Raw genomic sequence first — 25,019 nt, 5'->3', positions numbered from 1 at the left:
TAGTTCAGTATGTTAGTTTCTTTCTGAAGAGACAAGTTATTTGGTCAACTTTTTTTTTTTTTTTTTTTTTTTTTGGTACCATGCCTGTTAGGTGAACTTTATCGCAGCCATTTTAGGGGCCGCTTTTTCGTTCTGTATCGACTCCTCTTCTCTTTGCATCTGCATATTTCCTGCCTTCTATCTTAAAGAAAGATGAAAACAAATACATTCACACTTGCTTTTCTTTTTCCTTTCTGTTCTTTTGGCAAGCTCAGCTAAAAGTTCAGCTCAAGTTCTTGTTATAGCTCAAGAAACTTCTTATGTGCTGAGCTTAATCTGCTGCAAAACTGATGAGGGTTTGATGACCAGTTTTCCTCTTTTGTCTGTCTTTGATTCAGTTTATGCTCTCCTGCAGCTGATGCTACTAGTAAATGACTGCTCAATAAGAGCATGTTTGCAGGCAGCAAACTGAGCAGGAAACAACCGTGTGTGTGTTGGAGTCATCTTTCATAAGTAGCTTTGCAGCCAGTGCACAAGTGGCAATATCTTCCCTTCACCCTCTGTTTGACAGCAATACATCCTGCCTTGACTCTTTTAATCTTAGATCTGGTGACTTTTGCAAGCATGTTAAATATTCTAGTATTAATAGATAATTTTGTATTTATGTAAAAATTGTAAACCGTGTTCTTCTGTGTACTGTCGTGCATATGGTTGCGTGTTCTTTCCAGTTGAAAGATTTGAAGCTACTGGGTGTGCTGGTGAGATTCAACAGTGTTAAAGATTCCCTTTCCTCTGGTATTTCACAGCCTGCTTAAACCGTCTTTTCTTGACTCGTTCCTGGCTCTCAACTTCAGGGTGCTGTCTAGTTTGTTTTTGTGATAGTTCTGTAGTTAGCAGTATCTATTCACTGTTGCACTTTTTTAATGAAAAAGGAGAAATATCTTTTTTTTTTTTTTTTACTTGGAATCATTTATAGCTTTTCTTCTTATTTGAGTGTTATCTTTACTAGAATTAAATGGAAGTTTCCGTACTTATTTTTAATAGTGCTTTTAAATCACATTTCAGACTTGTATTTCTCTACGTATCTGGAACAAAAAAAAAGTTTCAGGTGTCCTTCTGCATTTGCTTGGGAGCTTGAATTGCCTGCATAACTATTTGAGGCTGTAATTACAGTATCAAAAATGTTGATTAGGACTTACAGGAGATCTCTGAGGAGGCTGGATTTTAACCTTTGTAAAAGTAATTATAGCATCCTCAGAAGTTTTCAGAAAAATAACTTTATGCTTTACCTTTATTTGTTTCAGGGGAAATTAATCAACTAGGGGGAAAACAATCCTGCAAAAGCCTGTGTAGGAGAGCAGTTTAGTTAGAAAATAAGTACTGTGTTAGTACCTAATATATTTTCATAGCGTTCTGTATTGCCAGTCTTGCTGTACTGTTGATGGTCAGCTGTGCTTCCTGCTTCAGACACTGCTATTTGTAGCTTATTCAGGTTTTGCAGAAGGGTAATTAAAAGTAGCATCAGCAGAACTGAAACTGAAGAGGCATGTGTCTGCAAGGAGAGTGAGATGAGTAATGCAAATATTTGATGTGTCTCTTAGTGCTGTTAAAAATGTTCTAAACATCAGGAAAGGAGCAAAAACTTTTTTCAAGTTTAAAGTTAAATTTGGGGAGCACTGTGTTAGGGGTACTGTGTATTGGAATGCTTAGTAGAAATCCTCAGAAAAACCAAACTTTAGACTTTATAGGGATGCTTCAGAAGATTCTTGGTTATGGTCTCAATCTGTCGTCTCTGTTCATCCCTTATCTAGATTGCTGTATGTTAAAGTACCAGACATACAGTTCTCGGGGGGCAGTCTGAAGAGGAACCAAAGCATGAACAGATATGACTGCTGGACTAGAGAGAGTGTGTTTAGAAGCAGAAAAATGTGTAGCGTAAGTTGCAGATGGACAGTGTGTGTCCTTGCACAATGATCAGATATTACAGAGGCAAGTTCTTAATCCTGTTTTGTGTTTAAATACTGTTTCTTCCTTCCTCACGTGAAAGGACGTGAAGTAGAACATAGGGCTTACTAGCTTAAAACTAGAAACTCGCATGTGGTGATACTCCACTGCCTGCAGACTGAAAATTATGTAGGACAGCATGCTATAAATGCTTTATTCTAGCTTATTTATTTTGTCCTAGTTAAACTAATAGCTATAAATGAAAAACATTTGATTGTTCTGTGCTATTACTTGTATAGCATTAGTACCTGCAAGATTTATTGTAACTTTTTTCTTAAACTTACAAATCTTTACTTTCATGATTCTGAAACTTCCCTTATCTACCTTTTTCATCTACAAACCTGTCCTTCACCCTTTTCATTTTCAGTTATACTCAGCTTTCTCCTCCTTTACATACTTTTCCTCCAATGGCTTTGCTACATTTTGCTCTGAAATAAGCCAGTTGCCCTCCTAGCTTAGGTGTTTGCCTGAAATTCTCGTGATCCTTTCTAACCGTTGCCCCCTCTTTGACTTGAGTACTGAAACACTGTTTACCCATGCAATCTGTTTCTTAATCTTCCAAACTAGTTTTTCTGCTACACTGAACCCACCCAAATGGTCACCACTTAGCAATGTCAAAGGAGTATGTCTTACTGATTAATAAATCTCTCTCGGATTTTTCTTCTGTATTTTCATAAAATGGTGTTCTCATTTATCTTAAATTTAAAAAAGAAAGAAAAAAGAAAGCCAAACCTAACTTACTTTCTCACTCTCCTCCTCTTCTTTCTCTGCCCTTATATATTTCTAGTGTTTCAATCATGTTTGCTGCACTTGTTTCCTGTCTATTTATCTTTTCTTTATCGAACTTGATCCAGTCTAGTGTTTTTTTGGTCTATTTTGTGTCTTATTTAGTTCACCTCCAAAAGTAAATTTTCCTTCCATGGCCTGCCTGTTTCAGGTTTGCTCTTAAACCTTCTTTACCAACAGTGTTTACAATTCTGTTGTTGCTGAACTCTTCCATATGTAGTATGTTGTTTTTTCATTTCTTTCTTCAAAGTAGTCTCAAAATTGTCTTGCTTATGTATAAGCTTGAAATGCTTATCTAGCACCTGTTGCTTTCATCTTGATTCCTGTAACTCTTGTGTGTTTGGTGTCTTTGCTTTTGCTAGCAATAATATTTTTGTTGCCTTAATTTTTTTTTTTCATCTTAACATGATCGCTCTCTTTCAACTGCACTTGTAATTGTCTCTCAACAGCAAATTCATGACTGTGTATAATCTAATTTCTACTTGATTACTGGCTTTGTGCTTCTTTGTTCTTTCATCTTATTTTTTGGCTATTTTTTCCATGTTGGTTTTTTTGGGCATCTTTCTCTCTATAGGCAGAGGCCTTAAGGTGTCATTTTTTACCTTAAATGTTGTCTCCTCTCCCAGCAGTACTTAGGCTTTCTTACTAGTGTTAATTCTCTGATTGTTTCCTGCCACATTATGCTGTTTTGACTTGCCTGGATCTGCCAATAGCCACTTACACAGGTACTTAACATGTACACGCTCATATTTATTTCTTCAAGACTCTGAACTGGGTAAGGTGTTGAGGACACAATCACTGGAAGTATAGCTGTGTTTAAAAGGAGCTAAATTTTGCATATTACACCTGTTTGTGAGTCTTTCTACTGTTTCTGTAGTTTCGTACTTTCATTGTTTTTATGAAAAACATGTTCTATGTTGTAGTCCTGGTACATTGTATTCCCCAGTCAATAAGTTGAATGATCTGAATTGAATGTGATCCTATCAGTATGTATGCACTTTTTTGATAGCCTGGCCTGTTATTTTAATTAGACTAGGCGGGATTTCATTTTCGATAATTGGAATATGACCGAAGTCCTTGGATTGTTTGGAAAACTAACCAGTTCCCTTTGAAGATGAAGTAGACTGGGGGGTGGGGAGGAGGGAGATGAGGAGATGTGTTCAAGTATTTTGCCTTGACAATTAGGGGAAAAAAAGCCCAACATGAAGAATGTACAAATATATCTGTAGCATTTTCTAACAGAGTGACAATTAAATGTATACCTGTATTATTAGTATGCCTAAGAACTTGAGTTTTAATGGGGCTGTTTGGATAGCTAGCTCTTCAGAGAGGGCTGCTGAAGGGGAAAAAAAAGTGTTTATTTTAAAATATACTTTGAATTGTCATGTTGTGAAAAGACCAAAACATGTGGAATGAATATGAGCTGTCTTCCAAAGGTTTGAACACTGTCGTGGTAATGGGGAACTATCTAATCAAATTGTGGCAGAGGTGTTGACTTGAAGCTTAATATGATTTCTAAAGTGTTAACAGATGTTTTACTAATAAAATATTGAGAAGTAAAAGAATCATATTGCAAGGATCATATTACGATCCATCTATATTACCAATGGGTCTCTACAACTCTTGCAGTAACAACTTAATTTGGTGTACTGAATAGGTAACAGTACCACAACCATCCTTCTGGGTTTTTCTCCATGTTAACCTTGTAATAGTTCATGGTGCTTATTTTTGAATGGCTCTAAAATTAATGCAAATCATGTTTTGTATTCATCAGCTGTTCTTAAATCTTTTTTCTCCCTGTTGGTCTGCCTTCTTGACTTGTCATCTGCTGTCTTCGTATGAGCTAAATATGGCAGCAGAGTTGAGGCATGAGAAGCAAACATGCCTGTGAGAAGATGGGAGCTGAGGAGTACTGGGGGCACGGAGCTGGTATATGCAGGGCAGGTTAGCATTTCCGGCACAGTAATAGGTTTGTATGCTGGAAGCCAAGCGGTAGTCCAAGTATGTCCGTACTGAGGCATCTGGTGAGGGAAAGATCTCATGCAACATGTTTGAAGCTAATTGTCTGTGTGATAATGTGATTTGGCACATGATTCTAAAGAGTGGGAGTGAATAGCTGGGTAGGGATGCAGGATAATGGATTGGAGTGATTTCAGCGAACGAAGAGACTTTCCAAGGTAATGGGTGTTTTGCACCATTAGACTTTGGAATTAACTTTCAGTGGTTTGAAGCATTTGTTTTGAGTTATGATGGGTCATGAGATATTGGACCTTGAAACAATATCCGCCTACACTTTTCCCTAGTGTGAATTTTTGGCAACTGGTCCAGAACTTTGTAAAGTAAGTCCTGGAACTTGAAGTAGAGGGATTTTTCAGTTGCTGCCAAGATAGAAAGAAGCCTCAGTTGTGTTTCGCTCCAGCAATACTGGCCGCTGTATATTGCGTTCTTCTGGGTAAAAAGAACGGTGTAATGCACTATCAATTAAAACTAGACATTCTGCAATACTTAAAGTGTAAGCATTCTAGATAACACCAATTGTTTTTCTCCATGTAACCACAATAATGCACTAGTAGTATTACTTGTGCTAGTACCACCCGAGTACAAAGGATTGCATACATTCTTTACGTAAGTTGATAATACTGGTGTACCAGAGATTAATTTTGGCACAGTCTATTGCATATGTAGGCTTCCCGCAAGTGATTTCCTGTAGTTAGATGCTCTTCTGGAACTGTTAACACTGGGAACAGTCTCCTTTTTGCTTTTAGGAAACATAGTAATACTGGGATTAGCAGTTTATATGTTCTGAGTCACTGTGCAGATACTTTGGGCTTTTATGCAGAAAAGTAATAGCTGTATAATCCCCTAAGATAAAACAGGCTTTAAAACATTCTGCTTTGAGTTTTGTTTTCAAGTTTACATTATGAGCTCTTAACACTTCAAAGGAACTGGATAGTGTTCTTCCTTAACAGCTTCACGTAACTGAGCATAAGGAAGGCTGTAAAAGCTGTACGTTGCTGCAGTACAAGAGAGAAAAATTTGGTAGTGTACAACTTGAACATAGTTTAAGCTTCGCATAAAAATTCTGTTAAAAGATACCACTTGAAATAAAAACCTTGTTAATCGATGGCGTTGTTCTTGGCCAGCAATCGGCACATAGCCTTCTGGCTAAGGTGCTAGCAAGGAATGCTGTATTCCCGAATGTACTGGGGAGTGGAAGAGGGAGCAGGGCGCTGCACGTCTGTAAGGAGCCAAGCTGCTTGTGCAGCTCCCCCCATCGAAGCCTGGCCAAGCGCCTTAGACACGGGCTCTGACGGGCCACCTGCAGCTCATCAGGGCCGGCCATGCAGAGGGCAGCCAGCCAGCGCTTCCATTGCTTGGGCGCACAGGACTGTAGTGGGGGCAGAGGAGAGTAATCTGAGCTGAAGCGTGTGGAAAGGAGCGGTCAGAGAGGCATCTTTGTCTTGGGGTCTGTTCTTTTAGAACAGGGGGATCTTGCGGGGCAGCGTGTAAGGAAAGGGCAGGACTTGTTCATCAAACTTGAAAAGTTTTGTCAGGGATGGTTGAATCCGACAGCCTCCTCACAGAGGCGAGGCTGCTGCAGCTCCGTGCCCCATGTCCAACCAGTAGCAGGACTGACCACGTATTCCCAGTAGGCACAGGCACTTGGACACAAGTGTACAACACATGCATGTACACACAGATAGACACAGGCAGACACACACAGCACTCACGTGAACACAAACAGCACCAATGGTCTCATACTGTACCCTTCTCTGGTGGTTCAGGATGGAGGTCTGTTAGTGGGCGCACGCACCCCCCCCACCCCCCCCCACCCCCAACAGAAAACCACCAACAACAAAAAAGTAGATGTCTCCAGCAGCTGGGCTCAGGCACTCTCTGCCCAGTAACACTTCGTCTTTCCAGTTGCTGGCACCTGGATGTTCAAGCTCTTGATTTCGCTCGCTCACGCTGATCTCTACAGTCTGTGGCACCACAGACACGTGGGTGCTCCGACCTTTGGTCTGGCTCCAGTTGCTGGCACTCCCCATACACACATGTGCACTCAGAATGAGAATCCATCATCCAGGAAAATAATTAGGAATGGAATTTAATGAAAAGATAGGACAAAGGGTGCTGATCAGGCACAGGGCATGGCCAGACAGTTGTTCTGACCCGCCCCTGTTTACAGGTGACCAGCCTTTTTTATCTTCTTATCCCTCTATTTTTTCCCCAAGTTTGTTCCTCCCCGAATCACCTCTTTCCTTGCCATTGGTTCCTTCCATAAGCATCCCATAATAAGTCTTGTACAATCATAATTCCCTGGCATCTTATAATGTGTCCCATACCATTGGGCAGCAACCCCTCTCATTTCAAAAGGTGCTCTAGTGGTGACTTATCTTGATGGGTTTTATGGCTGCAAACTGGGGCGGAGGCTCTCCTGTGACAGCCCTGGGAGGGGCCTGGATGGGGTATCCTTTCCTTGGAGTCCTTAATTTCGGTTCCCTGCCTGGCCTTGTGCCTCTGTCCTCCTCTGGCATGTGGAGATGGGCCTTTGGTGGGCTGATGGGCCTGGGAGGAGCCGGGCAGGGTGTTATATGGGCTGCCCCACCTGTGTTGTTCCTCTGCGCTCCTTTGTGGACATGCAGACAAGCACCTAACCTAACAGGCAGGATAGGTAAGGGAGCTGTTGCAAGGTTGCTCAGCTATGTGCGTTCCTGTTGTGGATTCAGGAAAACCTTGTAGCAATTGCAGCTGTGTAGTACCAATGAATAGGTTATCTCTATTCCAACACTTTTATTTTTTGGAGTGATTGTCTTAGAAATGGAAATTAGGCATGCACAATATATAGAAGAATGTGTCCTGGGTGAAGTCTGTCATGTTTATCTATGGAAACTGTATACAGAGTCTGTATGTAGTGATAGACTTTTTTGCAATAAATACTAGCATAGGTTATTGTTAGTGGTGTTAGGACTGGGCTTGTGATTCTGCACCTTAGTCAAGAAGCTACTGATCAAGCTGAAGCTTGTAAATAGGGGAATTCTCTTTTATGAGGTTAGATATTACAGTTACAAAAAGAGACGACCTTTCACAGTCACTTCATCCATATGTATGTATACTTGTTTTGAGAGAAGAGGGCAGTATAACATGTAACTACAGTATCATAAACATACACGATACACAGATTAAAAGGTCAATTTAATTAACATAGAACCAAACGAGGATGTTGATGCCAACAGTTCTAACAATCTATAATAGGTAATTTTGCCTTTTTTTTTTTTTACAATACTTTTATTACATAGAAATTAATTTAGCCTTTAACTATGGAATTTATTTGAAAACCAGATCGTAATTATAGGCATAATACTGTTATTTACAAACTTTGGAATTAATGTTGGTGCTGCTTTCTAAGGAATGTAATGTCTCATATTTTTAATGATTACACTTGCTGTCACAAAGAAGATTTGAGTATTCATCTGTAACTTCTGTTTATTGTGTGAGCTAATGCTTTTTAGTCACCAAAATTAATGTGGTATGTGTACAACATTTTAATGACTCTTAAGATTTGCACATGAGAATGGGTAAATGGTGCCACATGCATAACACATATGGTCATAGCATTTAAAATAAGTACTTCTTGGTATGTGATTGAGTGACCTCTGGTTACTGGGCTGGGAGATTATGTGTAGGGATGTTCTGGCAGCTGCATGGTAGGTTTATGGTCTCAAAGAATGAAGAAAAGAGAAGCAAAGACATATCTTTGTAAAAAGAAGGAGACTTAAGCCTGTGAAGTATCTTAGAGGTTCCTTAAAACTTGTGGTTTGTAGGTGGTTTTGTGAACTTAATACGAAGAGGCAATAGTTCACACTGATTTTCTGAATCATCAGTTGTCCCCCCAGCAGCTGAAATTAATATCGTCATTAATAAAAAGTGTCACGTTTATCTGCAGGCAGATACATACCATATTGACGCCGATTTTCTCTCCCTTTTGTTGGAATTAAGTTTGTCAGCAGCATGATGCAATTTATATGCTATAAATACAAGTTGTCTTGAGGATACAACTGATCGTAGCATTGATGTGGTAGCTTTCTCTTGTTGATACTAGCATTACGATGTGGTACCTGGCTAAACAGTGTATATAGTATCAAGGAATAAAACCTTACAGCGCTTATTCAAAGAACGTAAATATAACTTGTTTTCTTGTCAATTGAGGCACAGTGGAATTTTGAGTTAGAGCTTAAAGCAGGTTTATGCACTGTTTCAGGCGTGAAGAGCTGTCAGTTCCCTTGGAAGAATTGCTAGTGTGCTGTATCTATGCATGCTCTGAATATAAAGTTGAGTCCTGTGCATACTTGCAGAGATACTGAGAGACATATTTGGGCAGCACAGCTAATTCTCAAGCTTTTTATTTGCTTTCCTAATACAAATAATCTTTGGGAGATTGGAAAAATGTAATTTTCAGAATATTCGTGGATATTTGCAATTTATCAAGATGAATCAGCGGATGAGTATACTGAAATATAGTATGACAAGAGAGGAGTTCTTACAGGTAATTCCAGATGACCTAAAGGATTTTAAGCAATAGCATTCTGTTGTTTAAAGGTTTAAAAAGCATCTGTTCTAGGGGAATAGAATGCTACTGTCATATCTGTACTGTCATGGCTACTGTACAGAGTACAAGAGAGTATCAAATTTATGTAGAGAACCTAAGAGTGAGTTGGGAGACGGAGGAAGTAGCCTGCCGGGTTGGCATCGGCCCAGTAAATCAGTTTCTTGGTGCTGCAGATTAAATATCTACTGGTGTCTGTACGATTTTGTCAGGTCCATCTTTTGCATGGGTTAAATGGCACAAATTCTGCCTCTCTTTGTGACTGTCCAAGTAGATAATATGCTTTCCAGAGCATGGGGATTCTTCAGTATTATGTGTAATGCAAATGTGTAGGATGTGCACACCAAAACAGAGAAGGCCACGTTAATATTTTGGATAAAATTGCTACCGGAAAGAGGAAATTGTTTTCTCTCTGAATGGGAAGGGAGTGTGAAAACAATGAACATGACGGATACCTTAATTATGTCTTTGATTTTGGTAGAAACAAGTCTTTGACTACTTTAGTTAGGGACAATTAATATACCACAAGCTTCGTGCAGTTTAGACCCTGTTAGTTATTGACTGTGCAAGATCTAAATTACCAAACTGTAGTCTGTTACCTAATTAATTGAAAGTTTGTCGTGTGCTTTTCCATATTTTTTCCCACATTCTTCCTGTTTTCTTCTGTGGAGCACTTCTGTGTGTGTGCTCCTACCTCGAGTTTGAGTTCTGGTTTAAACAAAAAGGCCAAAGGAGCTGGTTGATTGGTACTCATTCCTCTCCATGGTCTATCCTGCTCTTTTTCTCTGTGAACTGTCTGTTTACTTTTAAGCTTTTCATTTTAAGAAGTTTTACTCACACTTGACAATATCTTGAAGAGTGGGGAAAATACAGAATAAGAAAGCTATTTTCAGTGAAGTGTCATGGAAAAATGGCATGTTACTTAGTGTATCTATTCCCTATATGGATTTGCAATATTATCGTCTGTCCTTGGCAGGAATCGAGTTTTCCTTTTCTTGCCTCTGCAGATCTAAGCTGTTGTAGAACAACGCCATGGAGCCTCTCTTGGCTTGCCCCTCCAGAAAAGCGTGGCAGGTGCTGCTGGAGTGTTTCGAGCTGAATAGCTGCCTGACCAGAACGTCTGTGAAATAAGGGTTACAGGTGGTGGTATCCAAGTTAGAAAGATTGACTTTCAGGTGCCAGACTGATTATGCAGGTCTGAGAGATTAAAAACCCAAAGAAACAAAAACCCTAACATTTTTTTCTTTTCAGGTTTGGAAAAAAGTGTCACTGTTGGGGGGGGAACAGGGAAAAAGTTGGTATTTATGGGTTTTATTTGTGGGGTTTTTGGTGGTTTTATGTGTTTGTTTGGTTTTTTTTTTTTACCTTTTTGTGCTACATTTCAGTTCAGAAAATGCTTCGGTTCCTCAAAAATAAGCAGATCAATTTTGTTTCCATGGAACACTTAAACAGTCAAGTTCTGTAGCTGTTATTAAAAACATTTATGGATAAGATTATCAAAGAGCATGCGTTAATTTAGAGTTTGCTTTCTATTGCAGTTCCCAGAGTGTGGTTTCTTTGGCATGTATGACAAAATTCTTCTCTTTCGTCATGACCTGAACTCGGATAATATTTTGCAACGGATTACATCTGCAGAAGAGATACATGAGGGAGATCTTGTTGAGGTTGTACTTTCTGGTAGGTATTGTTGTAACAGTGGAACAGCACTTTATACAGTAGATTAAAAGAAAATAGGACTTCATGGAACATTATTATCACGCTTGCCTTGAGCTCTTTGACTTAAGTCTCACACTGGGTCAGTGGTTTTGGGTAGAGGCTTCCAAGAAAATCCAAGTGGTACTGATACTTCAGTACTGAGTTCTGTTATTGTTTCCTTGTCATATTTTAATCTTCTTCAGGTTTATTATTATAAATAAATCTGAATTATAAGAATATGGATTTATAATTGTAATAATGTAAGTTTATTATAATTATTGAAGCTGACATGCAGGTAGGATTCAGGACTTGCTCTTCCAACCATGTTATTGGCTTTCTTTTGCTTACATCTGTCTTTTTATTCTGTAGCTTTTGCCATTGATGGTTCTTACTGCTAAAAGGCTTCATATAAACGTAGTTGCTGAATCATACCTATAAGGACAGAGTCTTAAGGGTTATTGTAGTGTTTGATAACAATTTCTTTTAAATGATAAAGTACTTAGAGTGGTGGTTTTTAACCTGTAGTACTCTTCAATAACGAGGACAAAAAAAACCAACCCAAATCCTGATTTGAACTGTGTGTGTTTCATCAGTACCCTGTAGAATTCAACCAAAAGCCAGCTGCAGTTAAACTACAAATAAAAGCTGGACTAATATCAAGCAGTTCTTTCAGACTTTGAGGGCTAAGTGCCCAACTGAGGTTGTGTTCTAGAAAGAGAGATCTCTTGGCTGTCATGGGATTAGATTTGTAAATGGGATCAATAAAGTATGATTTCCGGAGTCATAAGGCTGAGTTCCTTGGCTGCATTTCAGGACCTACTGTTCTAAGCATGTCTAGGGTGTTCAGTAATTGATCATCTTGGTTTGAGCTCTTCATTGTTTCTGGTGAATGGCATATTTAAAAAATATGTCTTGTGTGCCTCTTCTTGACAGGCTCTGACAGTTTCCTTATAAAGAGACAGACCACCATAAACTGAGGCATTTTGAAGACACATAAATCTCTTTCAGTAGGGTTTTAAAACGGAGACACGAGAATCCGACTATGAAGTGTTAGTACATATTTGATCAAAGAATAGTAGCCATCAGGGCAAGGCAATGTTGGTGTAAAACACTCTTTTTTTTTTTTTTTTTTTTTTACATTCCAAAGAACAAAAAATTCATTTAAATGTATCTATCCTTGTTTAAGAAAAAGAACATCACTAGTGAAGTGTCCAGTGTTCCACGGAAACTCTATCCACAGTTCTGTTTTAATACACACAGAATTCAACCTAATAAGCTTTTACTGAAAAAGTCATTTAGAAGAGGAAAATCTACCCTATAGAGCTGTCCTTCGTTTGAAAATTTCGTAGGTTACAAAACAGCTTGAAAATTAAGTTGCTCTTTCAAATGTTTACTGTTAAGTTGATTTTAACAAAGCTTGTTGTATTTGCCTTCTCAGCTTAGTGAAGTTTTCGACATTGTGACTCATACTGTTGATTAGTTGTGACTATTAGCCTACAGAATCCAACGGTTTTTCTCCTCAATAAAAAAAGCTTTCTGAAAACTATGTAATCTTCTAAAAGCGTGTTTAAATGGTATGCAGTAAAATGCTGATGTTTAAACAGCGCATTAGTGTTCTTTGAATCTGCCATTTTTAAAACAACATATTCTTTCCATAAATCCTTGTTGATCCTGTGGCAAGAACCATAACTTACTGCAATTTTTTAAAAGCTTTGGCTACAGTTGAAGATTTCCAGATTCGTCCTCATGCACTTTATGTGCATTCCTACAAGGCTCCTACTTTTTGTGACTACTGTGGAGAGATGCTTTGGGGTTTGGTACGACAAGGATTAAAATGTGAAGGTAAGTCTGTGATTTTTAGTGTATTTTTGTGTGTGTATATCTATATAAGATGAAGAAATTGTATCTTGTTCGATAGGTTAGCACGTGATAAATGTAGTATTTCACAGAGTTGGGAGGGGTTGTGCATCAGGAAACCTGAGTTCTGATCCTGGCTTTAACGCAAACTGTGTGTCACCTTGGGCAAATGACTTAAGAAGTGTTCTTGTTTCTCACTTTGAAAAAAATAGCTAGCTTACAAGTGTGTGTTCTTTGCACAAGGAGCACATACTTTGGAGAGACTCCCGGAGGGGAATCCCTTTCCTTATGGCGCTCATCCAGCTGGCTGCAGAGCACTCTGCAGCCTGCTGTCAGGTACTGACGCTGCCTGCTCACTGGCTTCTCCTTGGCTCTTGTGCTCCCAAGTGAGGGAGTGATGAAAGCCGCCTGGCGGGGGGAGATCAGCTGCTTTGGAGTCTTAGACCTTGTTTCTAGAGCTGGGCTTACTAGAGACCAGTATTATAGCAAGTAGTGCAAAAAAAGCTGTTCCTGTGAGTCGCATCAAGAACACTATAAAAAAATAATTTAACAGAACAATCCATTTCTGCCTTTACCATTTTTCTGGATCATCTTTTTAACTACTTTATCAAAATATTAGTACGATTTTTGTTACTTAGAATGTTGGGAGGGTTTTTTTGGTCTAAAAAAAACCTTCTCTTTCAGGTTGTGGGTTAAACTACCATAAGCGATGTGCCTTCAAGATTCCAAATAACTGCAGTGGAGTGAGAAAGAGGCGTCTGTCTAATGTGTCTTTACCGGGAGCAGGGCTTTCAGTTCCAAGACCAGCACAAGCTGAATACACATCCTCTGCCTCTGAAGAAGTATGTAATGTGAAAGCGGAAACAATTTCTGCTTTTAAATCCTTTAACCTCTGAGGAACTAGCTAGTGTTGCAAGTGGCTCATAATGAGTACGAGGGAGTTGAGCTTAACCATTATGATTGGTTTTAGTTCATTTTTAAATCTGGTAAATTTTAGACTGTGACACTGATAACTATTATTACGGTGAGAAATGAAACAGGAAGTAAATTATAACTTTTATGTATAATTTTGTTATTGGCCTGTCACTCATGTTATATGAACTCTGAGAGCTTTGGTTTCAGGAATGGTAAAACACCTTGCCTTCTTTGTACAGATTCATTCTGTAATTATGGTATCAGTATAGAATAGTTACTTGGCTAAAGCAGTACAAATCATAAGCTTTTATGCTGGGAGAGGAGGGAGTGTTCCTGATATGCTGTTAAGCTTTTCACAGAGTTAATCTAAAAAATCCCAAGCCCTGTCAGGGAAGGTGCAGGGGATGAAGGGCTTACAGTAAAAACTGTCATCCATAGTAGTTTTTTGTTATAATGGTTATGATGATTGCTGAGAGGTTATTGATTATACAGCAAATATACTGTGATCTTAAGACAGGACAGGCAGTGATTAGATCCATTTGTTTCATTGCTGCTTTCACCATGGGATAAAAGCAGTGCTTTTGACACGTGGTCTTTCCTACTTATCTAATTCTATTACTTTACAGTACAACAATTCTTACATTCTTACCATAGTTTAAACTATAAATTGTATAGATTTTTCTAGTTCAAGAACATAATTTTTTTAGCTAGGGGCTACAAAGCCTACTCTTGAGTCATAACAAAATATTTGTTCTGATGTTTATAACTATTGGTAAGATTTATTCAGTGAACATAGAATTGTAAGCGTTTCTCCTCTCAAGGAATTCAACTTTAATTTCTACATGCATGTTTAGTACCTGTTTGACACCTCCTCTTTGCTATCCAATTTCGGATACTTGGCTTAGATGATCAGTAATAGATTACCATATTTGCCGTTCATCTTTCAGCAGTCTTAAAATGCTCTAGGTCAGATGTACAACGCCATGTTCCTTTACATTCTACTGTGGATGTGGGTAACTGTAAATTTATCCTGCTGAATGTTCAGTGTGATACTTCATGGCTTTTTTGTTTTACTTGACAATGTTTTTTTTTTTAACTTAATTTCAAAGACTTCTTGGGGGGGGTTAATTTCCAAAGTTACTTTTAAATTTTCTGAATATTGTTGCCTAACTTAGTAAGCTCTCCAGGCTTGAGGTAGTGATTGGATTTTGGTTTGCCTACCTCCAGTGTTTTCCATTTTATCCCCTACATGGGGGTCTGTATGTGTTGTCTGTGAACTTTGCCAGGTTGCTTTAAAAAAAAGTCATAAAAGTGAATTTTTAGCATTTTAGCTTCTGTGGAAATAAAGATTCATACATACTTTCCTGCTCTCTGCAAGGATTTTCCGTCTGGTGTTTTCTTGGTTTAGTTTTACGATATCAAAATGTCCTCTTAAAGCTTCTTGGCCAGGTTGCTTTCTTATCCGGTCACTTCCTGAGCCAAAACCTCCCTTACAGTTCCACTGAAATTTTTTTTTTTTTTTTTTTTTTTGTGTGTCCTTCCCTAAAGTAGAACTGTTCTGGTGCAAATCGTGTATACCTTCTTTATTCCAGCGCTGCTGCCCAGAACCTAGTAAGAGGATTCCCTCCTGGAGTGGCCGTCCCATCTGGATGGAAAAGATGGTGCTTTGCAGAGTGAAGGTTCCGCACACCTTTGCTGTTCACTCTTACACTCGTCCCACCATATGCCAGTATTGCAAACGGCTGCTCAAGGGCCTTTTTCGCCAAGGAATGCAGTGTAAAGGTAAACATTTAATTTTCTGCTGCAGTGATAAATTTCAGTAAAGGTCTTGTATTTAAAACTGATTTGAACTTATGTTTTGATTGCCAGAAGGTTGTATACTGCGAAATGGGGCAGTATAATTTTTGAAAAACTGCATATTTTTCAGAGGATTACAGCAGCCCTCATCTTCATTTTAGTACATTGTGCATTGTACATTTTTCTGAAAAATAAGATTTAATCACATGTAGATGGGGAACACCTTGGTTCTAGAAGGATAATTCTAAATTAATAAAAACAGGAAATACTTCCCTTTGTTCAATGTCTGTCTTCTAGACTCATCACTAAAGAATTTGTAAGTTTTCACTTTGTTATTCCAGTTCAGAATACTGGTTATTATCTTTTGGAAAAATTTTATACAGGTAGGTGCCTTTCCTGAACTAGCTTAGGCTTCATCAGCGACATGGTTTTTATTTAGCATATGTTAAGACACATGACTTCAGTTCTCAGACTCTTTTATGCAATTCCCAGGGCATAACTATGACAGTGTGATCATCTTCTGGCTCTTTATTGCTGAAATAGTGCAGATCTGTCAGCTTTGTTGCAGGAAAGAAAGCTGTAGTGATGAATCCTAAACATTAATATGGAAAGGATTTTCCATTGCTCTCATGTGAGTTTGTCAAATGTGAGTACCAGAGGTCGCTTAATAGATTTCTCAATTTCCTTTAGTAGAAGACAGCAAAAATTGTAAGCTTATAGCTGTGTTATTTCTTTTGACTAAAAATACTGCTGTCTCATGTAAGTAAGGAAGTAGTTTTATCTTTCATTTCTTTTTTTATTAATTTGCAGTCTTTGTAGTCTGTTTGAAGTCTGCATCCTGAACTGTTTTTGATTCTTTTTTTTTTTCAGTCAGTGTGTCTCTTGGATACATGTAATACATAAATAATGAAGCCTGAAAAAGATGCTTTGCAGTTTTAACATATAGATGCTACTGACCATATACAGTTGTGACTGTATATCCAGCTGAACAAATGGGGCTACCACATCAGTTTCAGGACAATGAATGACACTGGATAAAAATAGCATTTTTGTATGGAAAACAAGCCTAGACAAATGTTATGTATATGTGCAGGACAGAAATAAGTATATTAATAGGCCTCCATTTATGCAGTATGATCTTATACATATTTTTAATATATCAGCAATTGATATCAAACAATCAAAATATTTTCATACGGCTTTCTCCTACAGATTCTTAAGGTTTCCCACCGACTTCCTTGTGCACATTCCCAAAGCTCGGGGTCTTTCAGCAGTCCCATGTTCCTAAGTACCTGTAAGAGCCCTGGATTTCTTGAATTCATCCAGGCTTCTACTTGGACTCTGAGGATGATCTTTGGGATGCTAAGGCTCTATTTGTGGTAACAAACTACATGTGCCCAGGAACATTCCTGGACACTGAGGTCAGCTGGGATGAAATCACCAGTGCTCATGAACAAGTTTTCTTAGCATCCCAGCCTGGGTGGCTGTATGTAGACTGCCTGTTGGGAACAATTTCATGGGATGCTCCGATTTATGAACTAGACCTGGGAACTGTTTGGAATTGTGCTAGTGCTGTGGGCCAAAAGCATGCTAGGGCATGCTCTAACTGTTTACTAGACTAGAAGGTTGCATTGCAGTATGCAAGAATGTTTCTGGAAGTAGTTTAATTTATTAGGATTGGCTTGCTCTTGGTCTTTCTAGTTCCCTGGTAGGATTTGAAATGTCTCTGTTTCTTCCACCCCCTTTCAAACCAGTGAAGTAACCACATTCTGTAATATGGACTGAAAACAGTGCTGTAGAAGGGACAATCCATTGGTCTCCTAGGATGCTTCCTTGTAGGCACTCAGAAACTGAACAGTATTGTATTGTGCTTCAGGGTTTGGCTTCTCTGCTACTAAAAATGGAGAGATAATGATTTTTCTCTTGGCTGGGCGTAAAAGGAAAGCACAGTGAGCTTTCTTTGGAGAGCAGAAAGGGGCTAAATTATCAGTTTGAAAACAGTTGTGGGTGCAGTAGGGAGTTTTGAAATTCATCATGTTGATACAGAGTTGAAAATTACAGCGATGGTGCTAATAAAGGAAATTCCTGTTAATACCACCAGTGTTGTATGCTGGACTTTGTTCAGTAGGCTGCATCCGATACCTCAGATGCAGAAATGGCAGATATCCAGGTTAGATTCCATCTCCACGTCAGGTCAGATCTGAACATAACATTGTTCTGTCTGCCCTGTGTCAGCAGTCAGCCAAGATGCTTCAGCGTTCAGCCAAATCTGTAATCTGAATGATAGGGGAACTGGACTTTGGGATTTACTGCAGAGCATATTTGGTCTGTGATATAGGTGTGTGATCCTACAGGCTCTGATGGCTGCAAGTCTTAGGCAGCAGGTGAGGCAAAATGATAGAGATGAGACATTTAAATCATATAACAATGGAAAAAAGGGTGTGGAACAGATGAGAGGATGGGAAAAATTACATCATAGTGGAAAAAATAACTACAGAGAAAGCTAGAGAAGTAGAAAACTGTTTTGTAGTGGAAGAGGAAGTGCTGACACTGACATAATAAATAGTGGTGGGGCAGATCAACATATGACATCAGGACAAGATTGTTAATTTCTTTCTGGAGGTGGCCTCATTGGTGGTGTCTTCAGCTACATGCAAACATGTGATTCTGAACTGAAGCTTGTGATGGAAGTAGTGAGTGGTAGAACATTAGTGTCTGAGTAGGAGTAAGATTCTGGTATCATGGGCTTATGTATCTTCTATTTTAGATTGCAGATTCAACTGTCACAAACGCTGTGCGCCTAAAGTACCTAGAGACTGTCTTGGAGAGGTGATTTTCAATGGAGGTAAGATGAGAAACGTGCTTTCAAATACTGACAGATCTTTGGAGGCTTAACAAGATGCATTAGCTTTTGATTCCCTCATCTTTGAATATTTTACATCTTTCTGTTTCATCTTCCCAGTTTTTTCACCTGAGATCACTGACAATTAAAAAGATTCACTATAAAACTTATACTCTAGTGACTTCAATTTTATTTAATCAGTCTTGGCAAGTACAGTATGCTTTGCTTGAGACTGCTCAAGGAAAATAAAAAATCAAGAAGCCTTCTCAATGTACAGAAACTAAACATCTGTTGTGATCAGTCTGCTCATTGTTCACCATGAAATATGTATTTTAAAATTTTACTAACTGAAGACAAGTACTATTTTTTGTGCCTTTCTCATATCCATGATTTTTAGCAGCCGGAGCTAGCCCAGCAGTTTGTGAGGTAAAAGAGAAAGGAAAAAACCAAGCCAAACGAAAACAAAAATCCCACTCTAATTTTTTGAAACCTCAGTTAAGTAGGACTATTTTCTGAATAGACCTTACAGAGTTGAAAGGCGAAGGTGAGGAACAGTATGTGGCAGATAGTTTAGAGTCTTACTCTTGGAAGTTTTAGGCCAGTGTTAAGCTGATGAAATATGGGATGGATGAGGAGACAGTGAGGTGGATTGAAAGCTGGTTGAATGGATGGGCCTAGAGCGTGGTGATCAGTGGCGTGAAGTCTAGTTGGAGGCTAGTAACTAGTGGTGTACCCCAGGGGCCAATACTGGGTCCAATCCAGTTCAACATCTTCATTAATGATTTGGATGATGGGGCAGAGTGTACCCTCAGCAAGTTTACCGGTGACTGGGAGGAATGGCTGATACGCCAGGGGGTTATGCTGCCATCCAGAGGCATCTCGACAGGCTGGAGAAATGGGCTTACGGGGATTGTTGGACCAGATGACCTCCAGAGGTCCCCTCCAACTTCAACCATTCTGTGATTGTGTTGCCCAAAATCTTGATCCTTGGCATGCATATTTTTGAGGGGAATAAAATTGATGACATGCAGCAGGTGACATCAAACTGTACAACCTGATTCAGAGGCCTGGGCAGCAGCCCTGTTAGCCAGTGGGTCTACTACCATTACACAATGTATCCCATCTGTTCATGCCTGCCTTCTACAGCTCCAGGGCTCTTGCCTGGGTTTTGAGATTGGTGGCCATGAACAATAATGTGCAACATGTTGTTGCTGCAGCCTGCTTTCATCACCCTTGTGATGCTAAGGTGCTAGAGCACATAGTTTGGGAACTGCAGCTTCATACAATTCTTCCGTGGATATAAGGAGTCGTTTATTTTTTTGTTCTTTCTCCCACCCTTAAATTGAACCCTTCTCAGACCAAAAAAAGAAAAAAAAGGCTACCAATGAAGGTATTTGTATGTCTTAATTCTTAGTTTTCCAGAGGGCAAGTTGTACGGCTTTTGGAAACTTTAACCTTCTGCCAACAGGGAGTCAGATGTGAATAAGATCTGTTCTGCTTTTCTCTTTTCCTGCAATACCACAGCCCCCTTTTTCTCTCTTACTTTTGCTATTATGGGCTACAAGGGCAGTGAGAACAGAGTTGGGTTTCTGTTGACAGAGAATTTCATCTGCACAGGAATAATTGTCTGGGTCATCTCTAGCTATCAGAAGGTTACTTTGTACTTATTACTTGTGGAACAGAATTACTTAATGAGATTTAGGTTTAGACCTTAAGCTTTTCACCCTGTTTCTTTCAATATGATTCTTGTTTTGGTTGGGTCTCTCTTGCCTTGACATTTAGCAAAAACAAATTGATAATGTTCATCAGCACACTCTGCATCATTTGGCAACAACTTGAGAATTTTATATATTCTCACTGTACTTTTATGTTTACTTGCATAAATGTGAACTGAATAAGAAATTTTGTGGAGGTTTTTGGGGGGTTTTTTGTGTGGGTTTTTTTTTTTTTTTAATTGTGTATTTGAAATAATATCTGAATCCTGTGTTTCCAGAACCTGCTAGCCCAGGCCAGGACTTGGACATGCCAATGGAAGTTGATAGCAGTGAAATGAACAGTGATGGTAGTCGGGGTCTAGATGACGCTGAAGAGCCCTCTCCTCCAGAGGATAAAATCTTCTTTATGGATCCATCTGACCTTGATGCAGACAAAGATGAGGAAGCTGTCAAAACCATCAGGTAAGTCATAAGGTGGATTTCTTTGCTCTGGATGTACTTTCCTCAAAATTTTGAAGTAAAACATTGAGTAAAACCATTCTGATTAGCCCAGTTTTACTGCTTGAAGTGTAATTTTTTTCATTTGTGTTTTTTTTAACTTGAAACTGCTTTGCAAAGTTATCCTGTCCCGAGCAAATCTGAAACGTAAATAAGTTAAAATAATATAGTCTCTTCTAATTAGAAGAAGTGCTGTGCTATGACTGTTGTCAAAGAAATAAAGCCAGATTATCAAAACATGATAAAATTTATGGCTTAACTTAACATGGCTAAGACATGACTAAGATCTTTGTGACTTTAGTCTAATTTGGTTACTGTTATACATGTGTTGATTTAAAAGGAATTACTCAAGATATTTTAATGTTCACATCGCACTTTATATGCATTTTAGGCAGAAGTTAGATTTGTGTAACTTGAATGTGATTTTTCTGAAGTCTTCTATCCGATAACTGTTACATAGTTCCTTTAATCAAGTTTGGACTTTTTACTTTCTCTGTTATTCTGAATAGTGTCATCCTGATTTTCTTAAGTCATTCTTAATAATGTAAGAGCAGTTGCATTAAGTCAAACCAAAGGTCATTTTAGCACAGTGCTTAATAGCAAATATGTGAGGAAGAGCATATAGTGATACCTTCTCAACTTTCAGTGATTTATAGCTCAAGGACTTCTGTGTTGGAAGTAGCATTTTTTTTGTGTTCCACCTCTAGGTAGGATTTTTCCATTTATTTCTAATTGCTTTTGAAGCAATTAAAGCTTTTTTTGGCATGTACAGCATCCTGTGGCAGCCAATTCTACAGTGTAACTGTGTGCTGTGTTAAAGCATCCTTGCATTTTTGGTTTTGAATCTGCCATGTGATTTCGTGTGTCTGAAGAAATAGCGTAGTCAACTTACACAGAAAAGAGAAAATAATAGCAATGCTGATGTTAATTATATTTTTATGCTGGATTAATTAGTTTCAGCTAATTGTTTTGAGAGAGGATGATTTCTGTAGGTGTCCTCATTCCAATGTGTTTCTTCTCTGATCTATAGAGTAATTTAAGTACTGTGATACTTGCACTAGGAGAGCTAGGGGGAGCTCAGATGCCTTATCGATTTAATCTATCAATGTAATAATTTGTATGGGAAAAAAAGGTGCCCGTTCCTAAAAATCATGAGCTAAATGTGTAGTACCAGTATAATTGCAGTACTGTTGTATTTTAACTTGTTACATATTTATTAACTGTTCTATCTTTTTTTAGTCCTTCAACAAGCAATAACATTCCTCTCATGAGAGTTGTACAGTCGATCAAGCACACAAAGAGGAAGAGCAGTACAATGGTGAAGGAAGGATGGATGGTCCACTATACTAGTAGAGACAATCTGGTCAGTAACTTTAGTTTCTTCCTACATTAAGTTAAACTATTTCTCTAAACCAGTGTGTTTTATTTCTCTTATTTAGATATTCTGATTTACAGTATCCTTTGAAAGAACTGAACCACTCATGTTCATTATAAAGAAATCTGGTGCAAAGGAGAAACTGTAGTTCATTCAAAATTCTTCATGTGGTGATTCAACAGTACTTTTCCTTCTCCCTTTTAAGAAGGAGAAGCATCTCTAAATTGTCTCAAATGAATTGTGTGTTTAAGATTTCAGCTTTCCTGAGATAATAATTTGGAATAATTTGCTTATGTTGTCTTTCTGTTTAGCAGTTGAACTAAATATTTGTATCAGTGTTTTTATTCAACTACATGAAAAGGTGGAAATCATTATAAAATGATGAGTATTGAAATGGCTGACACTATTATTCTAATGATCTAGGTGTTTGTAAATATTTATGTGTAGATACGGGAGCCCTTCATTCCTCTAGCAGTTAACTCCATCTAAAAGTAAGCATTATTGAACACCATCACCCCCCAAACTCACGATTCCTCTTGATGTCAGTGGAATAAAGAGTTATGCCTTGACTACATGTCCTTGGGTGTGCAAGCATCCTCCAAAAAGACTACGTTGTTTGTTTCCAGTGCTACCAATAGTGATCTCTTAAGTGAACCTTCTTAGGCAAGCTCCTTGGTTTTGTGTATGGAAGAGGAAGATAAGGAAGAATAACCGTGATCCTTAGAGTTGTCTGATGGGAAGGAGTGAATCCTCTTGTCTTTTTGACAGATGAATGAAAAGGATGAAGTCAAGAAGTTCCCAGATCTTATTAAGCCCAGTGTGTCATATTGAGACTGTTTGTGAAAGGCAGCATAAATGCTTTTGCATTCTTTGTCTCTACACAGCAGCCTGATTGAAGGGGACTTCAGGAATTTAGAGAAGCAAAGTTATTTAAGTTCTGTTGAAATCAAGCTGAGGGGTGATACTAGTCAGCTCAGGTTACTGTAGTATTTTTACTTTTTGTGATTGTCAACTGTAAGTGGTCTGTCAGAAACTGCCTTACAAAACATTTCTTTTATCTAGATGTATTTATCACAAACCAAAATAAGTATCCAGCATATTTCAAATGAGATTCCAGCCAAGGCTACTTAACAGACACAATTATCATCAGCTGGCTATGGAAAAACTAAGGCCAGGTAGTAGATGAAGATGAATAGTTCTAGCAGTGTTCAGGGCAGACCTGGTATTTGGCTCCAATTTAATCTTTCAGTACAGCCAGTACATTTTTCCATGGACTTTTTTGGACCCTGTTGTGGTTTAACCCCAGCTGGCAACTAAGCACCACACAGCTGCTTGCTCACTCCCCCCACCCCAGTGGGATGGGGGAGAGAATTGGAAGGGTGAAAGTCAGAAAACTCGTGGGTTGAGATAAGAACAATTTAATAATTGAAGGAAAATGAAATAGAATAGTAATAGTAGTAGTAATAATAATAATAAAATACAATAATAATACACAAAGCAAGTGATACACGATACAATTGCTTACCACCTGCTGACTGATGCCCAGCCTGTCCCCGAGCAGCGATCGCTGCCCCCCGGCCAGCTCACCCCAGTTTATATACAGAGCATGACGCCATACGGTACGGCATAGCCCTTTGGCCAGTCGGGGTCAGCTGTCCTGGCTGTGCCCCCTCCCAGCTTCTTGTGCACTGAGCAGAGCATGGGAAGCTGAAAAGTCCTTGACTGGTGTAAGCACTACTTAGCAACAACTAAAACATCAGTGTGTTATCAACAGTATTCTCATACTAAAACCAAAACACAGCACTATACCAGCTACTAGGAAGAAAAAATCAACTCTATCCCAGCTGAAACCAGGACAGACCCCCTCATAGAAGAGTGGTCAGATTGTACACCTTAGTTTGATCTTTTTTTTTTTCATCTGTCAGTCTCACTGCTACCTAGATGACATCTACCTGAAAAGGCCATTCAAGTGAAGTGGAATATTCTGCCCCAAAGCAAGATACCTTCAGCCAAGCAAGATCTCATAGGGTTTCCTAATGGGAGGAGACCATCGGCTATTTCCCTTGACCGCTCTGTTCTCAGCAATGTCAGACGATTTCCTATTCCTGAAACAACTTGTGCTTTCTATCAGTTCCAAAGGGGTTCATTTTAACAGCAATATCTGTATACTTCTTGCTGACCCTGGATAACAAGCTATTTCACCCTTTATAATGAGAAGTTTCTCTATCATTGTCTGTGTTCTTTTTCTCACTCTGAGACCATCCTTTCTCAGAATATGGTGTGGGCAGATTTTGAATCCCTGAGTCAGTTACCAACCTGAGCATATGTGTCCAAAGGACAGGTTCACCCCTATGCTTTCACGCAGTTTCCATTCAGTGCTGACTGGGAATTCCATTTAGTTAAATCCATTTGTGTCTTAGCTTTCTCTGTCTAACAACTCCTACAGGGAGTCTTAGCTTCCCCATGATTGAAGTGATTTAAGCTCTGCTGTATTATGTTTCAAACTAGTGTCATCCTAGGCCAGAGTTAAGGGTCTTGGATTTTTGTCACAGAAAAATGAAAATGGGTTTCTAACTATATGAGCATGGTGCAAGCAAAGTGAGTTAGATTCATACAGCCATATTAGCTTTCTAAAAGCTTCTTTGTTTTGAGAAATGTTCCTCTGCTTAAAATTACAAGACAGTTATGTGCAAGAGCTTATTCATATTACTTTTTGGTGGAGATGGTATTTTTCATTGCTGGAAACTTCCAGGAAATGGCTATTTAGTCTTGTCTTGATTTTTATTTTATTTTTTTCCCCAAGATATTTTGTCGACTTGAATCTCATAATCTGTCTGTCTTGCCACTGTGTGCTTTTGACCTTCTAGAATTCTGTGTTGACAAAAGAATTAAGGACTTGTTAGGCTTGCTCAGTACTTGAACCCTTGCAATGTTGGTGTGAGGGCACAG

General features: G+C 38.7%; 1 protein-coding gene across 9 annotated transcripts in view; it reads left to right on the top strand.

The window, feature by feature from the left end:
* PRKD3 (protein kinase D3) overlaps window positions 1–25,019 on the top strand; it is a 48,601-nt gene that overhangs the window by 5,113 nt on the left and 18,469 nt on the right. For 4 of the 9 annotated variants that reach the window (XR_014227625.1, XR_014227626.1, XM_082306511.1 and 1 more), the window contains 7 exons: window positions 10,915–11,053; window positions 12,782–12,913; window positions 13,613–13,770; window positions 15,436–15,625; window positions 18,408–18,485; window positions 20,476–20,659; window positions 21,935–22,058. Coding sequence is in view for 7 of the 9 variants with exons in the window: in XM_082306511.1 (XP_082162637.1) it covers window positions 10,915–11,053; window positions 12,782–12,913; window positions 13,613–13,770; window positions 15,436–15,625; window positions 18,408–18,485; window positions 20,476–20,659; window positions 21,935–22,058 (1,005 nt within the window). In the remaining 2 variants the exon portion in view is untranslated. Of the gene's footprint in view, window positions 1–10,383; window positions 10,572–10,914; window positions 11,054–12,752; window positions 12,914–13,612; window positions 13,771–15,435; window positions 15,626–18,407; window positions 18,486–20,475; window positions 20,660–21,934; window positions 22,059–25,019 lie in introns of those variants that run through there. The other 5 variants (XM_082306513.1, XM_082306514.1, XM_082306512.1 and 2 more) reach the window with 5 other exon arrangements.

The sequence above is a fragment of the Platalea leucorodia genome (genome assembly GCF_965183815.1).
Source record: "Platalea leucorodia genome assembly, chromosome: 3".
Taxonomy (NCBI): Eukaryota; Metazoa; Chordata; class Aves; order Pelecaniformes; family Threskiornithidae; genus Platalea; species Platalea leucorodia.
Note: the sequence above shows the minus strand (reverse complement) of the source record. Positions and strands in the feature narration are given on the sequence as shown.